General features: G+C 42.1%; 1 protein-coding gene across 1 annotated transcript; it reads left to right on the top strand.

Annotated features, from left to right (window-relative positions):
• The first annotated feature begins 652 nt into the window (after positions 1–652).
• On the top strand, positions 653–4,175 carry LOC120869447 (short palate, lung and nasal epithelium carcinoma-associated protein 2B-like). Its single transcript, XM_040248766.1, has 3 exons — positions 653–811; positions 2,672–2,819; positions 4,073–4,175. The coding sequence occupies exons 1-3, from the start codon at positions 673–675 to the stop codon at positions 4,173–4,175; spliced, it is 390 nt and encodes a 129-aa protein (XP_040104700.1). The 5' UTR covers positions 653–672.
• The last annotated feature ends 5,693 nt before the right edge of the window (positions 4,176–9,868 follow it).

Genomic DNA, 9,868 nt, shown 5'->3' with positions numbered 1-9,868 from the left:
AGAAGTTTCAAACTGGTGAGTGGTGTGGGGTCATGATGTGGTGCCCATTTATTTGTTCATACTTTTATTTGGCTAATCTATATTTTGTTGTACTGTATTAGGTGCGTGTTTTTTACTATGAGTTTGGAATTTAACAGTTGGGAATTTAATAAGTCACAGTCCCTATAAGGAGTCACAGCCTGGTGGGAAAGGCAGGCAAGTCATCACTAATTTGTTCCAAAGACTCTGATCAGAGACTGAAGGCAACAAGATGGTAGAGTGGGACCCCTGTCCTAGACCCTGGGGAAGGGCATAGAGTGGGCTTTATAGAGGACATGATGTCTTACTGAAGCCGGGACTCAGTAAGAAGTGACTTAGGTAAAAATGCAAAGACAAGGGAAATGTTCCACACAGAAAAGCCAGAATGTGCAAATGACTTCTATATAAAGAGCATTGAACTGAAGTCAAGTGTGACTTTTTAAATAGTGTCTCCTCAACTCAGTGGTTGTGTATCTGCAAGCAAGTTGCTCTCGATTTTTAACCTGGGCTGCCCATCTGTAAGAGAGCAGATAGCCACGTCTATCTTCAAGGACTGCTGAGTGTCAGAGTGATAGATGCTCATTAAAGATCCCATTTCCTGTGGGTAATTCTCACTCTTTGTTCCTCCCATGATTGTCCAGGTGTCAGGACAAGATGTTTCAGCTTTGGAAACTTGTTCTCTTGTGTGGCCTGCTCACTGCGACTTCAGCATCTCTTCTTGACAACAATGTTGTAAGAGAGCTGCAGTCTGCTCTTAAAAAAGAACTTGAGACTGATGACAGTGCATTTGAATGTGAGTCAGCAAGCGGGATGATCAGTGGCACCTAGGAGCCTGCCTCCTAAAAACTATGCCTATATTACCAAAGGCTGCCACAGGGGACTGCTCTTTATGGGAGTTATTTTGAGAGAGGTGGCAAATTGGTTCCTGGCTCATTTGTTTATTATTTTTCTAGAAACAAGCTGTGCTTAACTAAATATCACTTTACATCTTGTATTAATATCATGGTAAACTTTTCTAATATATGCATAGGATAAAATCCTAAAATTGACATTTCAGAAGTTCGAAAGGTATGCACATTTTAAATTATAGGGGATATTGTGCTGGTGGCTCAGCTGGTAAAGAACCCATTTGTCAATGCAGGAGACACAGAGATGTGGGTTCAATCCCTGGGTTGGGAAGATCCCCTGGAGAAGGAAATGGCAACCCACTTCAGTATACTTACCTGGAAAATTCCATGGACAGAGGACGCTGGCAGGCCACAGTCCATATTGTTGCAAAGAGTCGGACACAACTGAGTGCGCATGACACACATTGACAAATAATCCCCTACGTTAACATTTTCTCCACTCATCTGTGAGAGTACCATTTCTTTCTCTCCCTTGACAGCACTGGTATGGACAATGGAAATATTTGCAAGTCTCTCAGATGTAAGGACATATAATTCATCTCACTTAGTATTTCTCTAATTTTGAAAGAATTCACTCTTTTTTTTCATATTTTATTTGTCATCTACATATTTTAAATTAAATATTTTATTTATATTTGTAGCATATTCTTCTGTTGGGTCATTCAATTTTCTTAGTAATTTGTACTACCTAATTGGAGAGTAATCCCTACCAAATCCAAGTAGGCTTAAAACAACCTGCCTTTCTAGTTAGTCATATCTCTTCTTAATTCTGATTTCTTAAGACATCTTTGCTTTCTTCTCATTTCCTAGAAACATTACCAGAACACTGACAAACATTCTTTATAGGAGAAACTAACTTCTGAAAATGACTGCCTTTAAACCTTACCAGGACTTAGACAACCTTCAAAGATACACTTTCCAATTTCATTGCTGATAAAACTGAGCTCAGAAACAGAGTGTCTGCATCAAGATCACCTAGCAAGTTATACGACCAGATGTAGCTTCCATCTCTGTTTGAATCAATATAATTAGGTGACACTGTCTGTTGCAGAGCCAAGTAGCATTACTATGATTACATATCTTTTCCTGTAGCCGTTTGCTTTTCCTTGAGCTAGTTGTTGCCTTGTTTCTCATTTGACTTACTTTCAAAACATATATTCTTAATCCTTTCTAAATGTGCCATTCTACATCTATCATCACTTTATCAGATCCCTTTTTCTCTGAAGGGCCCCCATTAGGACACTCTGTCCTTCTCCAGTATGACTCATTTCTTTATAGGCCTGCTGCAAGACTGTTCCTGGGAATCCTATTTGCCACTTTCATGAGTTGGAGCCATAATTTTTCCTTGATTCTAGATTTCCTATTTCTTAGTTTTTTTTCTAAGTCTGTTTCATTTGTTTGAATATCCATCCCATTAGAGCTTCACTATTAGAAGCTGGTGTTCAATCAATATCTATTACTTACAAAGTGGATTGGTTGCTTTGTTGATGAATGTTGAGTATGTATTAGTATGAAGGTAGCATAGAAGGAACAAGGTCTCCTAGCTGTGTGACTTTAGGCCCATTTCTTAATGTTTTGATCTTTTATTTCCTCATATGAAAGTGCATTTAATAGTAATACCTACTTTATGGAGTTGTTGTAAAGACTGAATGAAATAACAGAGGCAAATAGTCTCATTTAGTGCCTGGTGCACAGGAGCTGCTTCATAAGTTGTGTATCACACTAAATGGAGATTGCTTTTGCAGCTGTCCTTGAGAAAGTGAAGGCTGATTTTGAGTCGCTCCAGGATTTCACATGTTTGGAGAAAGTAGTTACTGAGAAGATCCAGGAAGATGAGATCTTGCTGGACAAGAACATTACTGAAAATCTTCAACTAGTTGTCAGGTGTTTACGGTGAGTTGATGTTGAGTTCATATTGGAGTTCTTTGTTCCAAAAGAGAATACATATCTTTGGGGAAGTAAGTTTAAGAACAAAGACAGAAAAGTGAAAACAAACAGACAAACTGTGTGCATCCCTGAGAGTGGAACTGGTGTAAGGCCAGCTCTTCTAGAGTTTGGGAGAATTAGAGGCAGGGCTGCAGGACCTATCAAGGGGCTTAAAGGTCTAGGCTTTCTTATGTGGTTTCAGGTTCAGGATGAAGGTTCCCTTCATCCTTGTCTCTAACTATTTGCTGGTGTGTAATGTCATTTTTTCCAAGGAATAAAACTTTTCTTCACGCATATAGCTGAGTGTAAAAATTTGAGTGACCTCAGGACAGAGGAAACCAGAATTCACACCTCATAGGTGGCCCCATACATAAAGTCTGGGAGCCAAGCAGTTCTGGATTCAAAATCTGGCTCTGCCAAAAATAATGAAATAATGCCATTTGCAGCAACAAATGGAAGGATGTAGAGTTAATCATACTAACTGAAGTCAGAGAAAGACAAATATCACATGATGTCACTAATATGTGAATTCTAAAATGTGATGCAATAAACTTATACAAAATAGACTGGTGGACACAAAAAACAACTTATGGCTAACAAAAGGGAAAGCAGTGTGGGAGATAAATTAGGAGGTTTGCGTTAACATATATACACTTCTGTATATGAAGTAGACAACCAACAAGGACCTACTAAATAACACAGGGAAGTATGCTCAATATTTTGTAACCACCTATAAGTGGAAAAATGTGAAATGAAATGTATCTCTGTCTCTACCTATGTATACCTGTATCTGTATCTATCAATTGGAAAGTCCCATGGACCAAGGATCCTGGTGGGCTACATTCCATGGGGTTGAAAATAGTCGGACATGACTGAAGTGACTAGCACACACACATATCTATCTATCTATCCATATATATTTGAATCACTTTGCTGTACACCTGTATCTAACACAACATTGTAAAGCAACTATAGTTCAATTTTTTAAGAAACCAAAATCTGACTCTGGAACATGTTCACCTTGGAGTCTTGAGGGAATTACAACTGTCTCCTGCCATGCCATCCAGTGGAGAGAATCCAACCTCTGAACTGGGTTCTCATGAAAATCAAAGCAGGCAAAGTCAGTCAGTCTCAAATGCTCAGCATGAGACTGGCATAGAGAAGAGCCCAGCAATGGCTGCTATGAGGAATGACAAGGGTGAATTGTGGTTTTTGCACAGGTTGACAATCAAGAGCATCAGCATTGGGAATATCACATTCCAAAGGACTCCTGAAGGCAGAGGCATTGGCCTGAGTATCCCCATCACCACAAGGTCACCCTGACCTTGTGAGTACTGGTTAGAATCGGAGGTTTGAGAGATGCAGTGCGGTATGCCAATAGATCTCCAATCTCGCATCAGGTACTTTTCCATGCTTCTGACTTGGTCTCCCAATCCGTAAAATAAGGAGACCTTTCCAGGTCTAAGGGCTTCCTTGGTGGCTCCAGATGGTAAAGAATCTGCCTGCAACGTGGAAGACCTGGGTTCAATCCCTGGCTCAGGAGGATCCTCTTGAGAAGGAAATGGCTACCCACTCCAGCATTCTTGGGCTTCCCTGATAGCTCAGAGGGTGTATCCCCTGGAGGAGGGCGTGGATACCCACTCCAGTATTCTTGCCTGGAGAATTCCATGGACAGAGGAGCCTGGCAGATTGTGGTCCATGGGCTTGCAAAGAGCTGGACACGACGGAAATCCTAACATTTAAAATGTTCAAGAAACATTGGCCATAACCAATCATTTGTTAAAAAAAATCTTCCATGAAATATATGTCCAAAATTATAACACTTATCTAATTATAAAACTTGAAGTTTGAGAAGATAGAACATTTATAACTTTGGTAAAGCATAGTCGTTTTCTCTCAAGATTCTGTTTAAATGATAGTGACCAGTATGGGCCACATAGTATTGTACAGTATGTAATGAGGAGCATGTGAAAACTATATGGAAACTATAATTTTTAATTACCTTAAAGATTCAAAGAGATAAAATGAAGATATGCAGAAGAGTCTTTATTAATTAAATACACTATGATTTCATCATTTATTAGCTATGAGATCTTGGGGGATAGTTATTTAACCTCTCTATACCAAGTGTTTCCACATTCTGAAAATGGAGATAGTAATTTTCTGTTATGGTAGTACTGTCATGATTAAATGGATTAATCCAGGTAAAATACTTTTGTTTGGAATGCCTAACACAGAATTTGTGCTCAAGAAATGTTAGCTAGAGAGGCGGTCCTAAGATGGCGGAGGAGTAGGATGGGGAGACCACTTTCTCCCCCACAAATTCATCAAAAGAACATTTGAACGCTGAGTAAATTCCACAAAACAACTTCTGAATGCCGGCAGAGAACATCAGGCACCCAGGAAAGCAGCCCATTGTCTTTGAAAGGAGGTAGGAAAAAATATAAAAGATAAAAAGAGAGAAAAGAGAGGTAGTGACAGAGATCCGTCCAGGGATGGGAGTCTTAAAAAATAAAGAAGTTTCCAAACATCAGGAAACAGTCTCACTGGTGAGTCTGTGGCGAGCCTTGGAACCTCAGAGGGCAACATAACTGGGAGGAAAAATAAATAAATAATTAAAACCCACAGATTACGTGCCCAACGGTAACGCCCAGCGGAGAAGCAGCACAGACGCCTGCATCTGCCACTAGCAAGCGGGGGCTGGGCAGGGAGGCATGGGCTGCATTGCTTAGAGTAAGGACACAGCCTGAATGCCGCGAGGGCAATCTGAGGGAACTAACTTGGGATAGCAAACCAGGCTGTGAGATAGCTACCACGCGAAAAGCCATAACCTAAGACAATGCCAGGCCTGCTCACAGAACAAAGGACTGAGCAGAGCTAGCTGGCTGCAGACCAGCCCATCCCCTGCCGCAAACAGGAAGGTGAGGGCAGCCAGAGCCGGAAGGGGGCAATCGTAGCCCCAGAGAGGCATCATCTACCAAACTGCAAGCAGGCTTCGTTGCTAACCAAGACTTCTTGGGATTCTGGATGGTCAACTTCTGCCTGAGAATGTGAGCCAGTTGTACACCCAGAAAACCAAGTGGCAGGGATGGGGGAGGCGATAAGTCGCAGCGACTGTGCTCACCAATCACCTGGTTACCTGAGCTGCTGGCACCTGAGAAGGGCACAAAACGCAGGCCCAACTGAGTCTGTGCCTCTGAGGAGTACCCGAGTACCTGGACCTGAGTGGCTTAGACCTGGGAAGTACATACAACCCAGGGCCGGCCTCAGACAGTTCCCAGCAGAGCAACCTAGAGCCTAAGCAGTGTAGTCAGGGAAAGCATACATGCTGCGAGTGGGAGCAAACCCAATGTGGCCGAGACACTGCGAGCACACGCCAGTGTTATTTGTTTGCAGTGTTCCTCCCTCCCAATAGCACAACTGAACAAGTGAGCCTAAAAAAGTGTCCACTACTGCCCCCTTGTGTCAGGGCGGAAATTAGACACTGAAGAGACCAGCAAACAGAAGAAGCTAAAACAGAGGGAACCTCCTTGGAAGTGACAGTTGGAGAAGTCTTGAGGGTATTGTAAGATTAAGACTGAAAACCAGAGGCAGGAGGCTTAAGTCCAAATCCTGAGAACACCAGAGAACTCCTGACTCCAGGGAACATTAATCGATAGGAGCTCATCAAACGCCTCCATACCTACACTGAAACCAAGCACCACCCAAGGGCCAACAAGTTCCAGAGCAAGACATACCATGCAAATTCTCCAACGACATAGGAACATAGCCCTGAACTTCAATATACAGGCTACCCAAAGTCACTCCAAACCCACTGACATCTCATAACTCATTACTGGACACTTCATTGCACTCTAGAGAGAAGAAATCCAGCTCCACCCACCAGAACACTGACACAAGCTTCCCTAACCAGGAAACCTTGACAAGCTTCCCTAACCAGGAAACCTTGACAAGCCACCCGTCCAAACCCACCCACAGCGAGGAAACTCCACAATAAAGAGAACTCCACAAACTGCCAGAATACTGAAAGGCCACCCCAAATGCAGCAATATAAACAAGATGAAGAGGCAGAGAAATACCCAGCAGGTAAAGGAACAGGATAAATGCCCACCAAACCAAACAAAAGACGAAGAGATAGGGAATCTACCTGATAAAGAATTCTGAATAATGATAGTGAAAATGATCCAAACACTTGAAAACAAAATGGAATCACAGATAAATAGCCTGGAGACAAAGATTGAGAAGATGCAAGAAAGGTTTAACAAGGACTTAGAAGAAATAAAAAAGAGTCAATATATAATGAATAATGCAATAAATGAGATCAAAAACACTCTGGAGGGAACCAACAGTAGAATAACGGAGGCAGAGTATAGGATAAGTGATGTAGAAGATAGAATGGTAGAAATAAATGAAACAGAGAGAAAAAAAGAAAAACGAATTAAAAGAAATGAGGACAATCTCAGAGACCTCTGAGACAATGTTAAACGACCCAACATTCAAGTCATAGGAGTCCCAGAAGAAGAAGACAAAAAGAAAGGTCATGAGAAAATACTTGAGGAGATAATTGTTGAAAACTTCCCTAGAATGGGGAAGGAAATAATCACCCAAGTCCAAGAAACCCAGAGAGTTCCAAACAGGATAAACCCAAGGCAAAGCACCCTAAGACACATATTAATCAAATTAACAAAGATCAAACACAAAGAACAAATATTAAAAGCAGCAAGAGGAAAACAACAAATAACACACAAAGGGATTCCCATAAGGATAACAGCTGATCTTTCAATAGCAACTCTTCAGGCCAGGAGGGAATGGCAGGACATACTTAAAGTGATGAAAGAAAATAACCTACAGCCCAGATTACTGTACCCAGCAAGGATCTCATTCCAATATGAAGGAGAAATCAAAAGCTTTACAGACAAGCAAAAGCTCAGAGAATTCAGCACCACCAAACCAGCTCTCCAACAAATGCTAAAGGATATTCTCTAGACAGGAAACATAGAAAGGGTGTATAAGCTCGAACCCAAAACAATAAAGTAAATGGCAACGGGATCATACTTATCAATAATTTCCTTAAATGTAAATGGGTTGAAGGCCCCAACCAAAAGACAAAGACTGGCTGAATGGATACAAAAACAAGACCCCTATATATGCTGTCTACAAGAGACCCACCTTGAAACAAGGGACACATACAGACTGAAAGTGAAGGGCTGGAAAAAGATATTCCATGCAAATAGAGACCAAAAGAAAGCAGGAGTAGCAATACTCATATCAGATAAAATAGACTTTAAAACAAAGGCTGTGAAAAGAGACAAAGAAGGACACTACATAATGATCAAAGGATCAATCCAAGAAGAAGATATAACAATGATAAATATATATGCACCCAACATAGGAGCACCACAATATGTAAGACAAGTATGAAAGGGGAAATTAACAATAACACAATAGTAGTGGGAGATTTTAATACCCCACTCACACCTATGGATAGATCAACTAAACAGAAAATTAACAGAGAAACACAAACTTTAAATGATACAATATACCAGTTAGACCTAATTGATATCTATAGGACATTTCACCCTAAAACAATGAATTTCACCTTTTTCTCAAGTGCACACGGAACCTTCTCCAGGATAGATCACCTCCTGGGCCATAAATCTAGCCTTGATAAATTCAAAAAAATTGAAATCATTCCAAAAAATCTAGATTCTTTAAGGTTCTAGGATTCTAATACTCTGAGGTTTTAGGATTCTAGTGTCCTCTGGTTCTCAGATTTGGGCCTTCTAGCCTTCCACTGTTCTAGAATCCTAAGGGTCAGAAGTTCTGAGGCCCCCAATACTGATCATCTTGGTGGGTGGCGGGCAGGGTGCTCATAGCAGGTGATAACCAGTCCTCTTCCTTCTCTGTCTCTCCTCTCCCTCCTCACCTCCTGACCTTTTTCTTTCCTTCTGTCTTTCCACTTCTCTCTCTGTGTCTCTCTCTCTTTCCCTAGATCTGTGTGACCCTCAGCTGTGCCCATGATTCCACGAACTCCTTGAAAGACTTGATGCAGATTGTCTTAAGAAACTCGTTGGTAAGTCACAGCCCGACTCCCTCTGCAGCCTCACAGGAGGGCGCAGTCCGCTCTGTGCCTGGAGCACTGGCAGGTCTGGTCAGGGGTCCCTGGAGAAGCTGAGGACCCTTCATCTTATCTTGAGCAAGTCTGGACACTGTGGATAGAAGGTTCCCTGCAGACTGAGGGCCTCTGTGGGCCTCTGAGAGCTTCTGCTGCCCTGCTTTAACAAACCAGTAGAACCCGCTGCCCAGAATGATGTGAGAAAAAGGGCAGGCCAGATCTGGGTTCAAATCCTGGATCTGCTACTCAACCACTATGGGGTGGGGATCAATTGGCTCCATGTCTCTGAGCCTGGGATTCCTCCTAGGTGAAAGGAGATTGTAAACATGGCTGAGCTGATGAGTGGATTTAAAGAAAAAGAAGAAAGAGCCTAATATCCAGTAGGTATTGATAAATACCATCCCTTCCCTTTCCCTTCTTATGAGGTGCTAGGGGTTTACAACCAGCCCCTGGAGGCTTTCCTTGACCTGGGTCTCTGGCATGACTGAGGTTGCTGGGGCTGTGGGGCAGCAGTAATGGGGTGAGTGACAGGTCAGGGTCCTGAATACAGTCCTTCTCGAAAACAGCCACATGCCCAGGTCTTGGGTGATCGCTCTGTGCTTCCAGTTCACCACTTCACTGGATCCCTGCAACAGTCCTGCGGGGGTGGGCAGTGTCATCATGCCCACGTTTCAGTTGCTCTAACTGAGGCTCAGAGACATGGAGTGACATGTGAGTGGTCCCATGGCTGTCAGCCTGACTGTCTGGATGATGGGAACCACTGGTGTCTGATTTCTATTCAGCTTTCCAGTGCTGGAGGCTGAAAACTGCTACTGAAGTCTTTTATTTAAAACATAAATTTATTTATTTTAGTTGGAGGTTAATTACTTTACAATATTGTATTGGTTTTGGTCTTCTTTCA

This window comes from Oryx dammah, unplaced genomic scaffold (genome assembly GCF_014754425.2).
Source record: "Oryx dammah isolate SB20612 unplaced genomic scaffold, SCBI_Odam_1.1 HiC_scaffold_10, whole genome shotgun sequence".
In the NCBI taxonomy this organism is placed as follows: Eukaryota; Metazoa; Chordata; class Mammalia; order Artiodactyla; family Bovidae; genus Oryx; species Oryx dammah.
The sequence above is the reverse complement of the archived record's forward strand: the minus strand, read 5'-3'. Positions and strand labels throughout refer to the sequence as shown.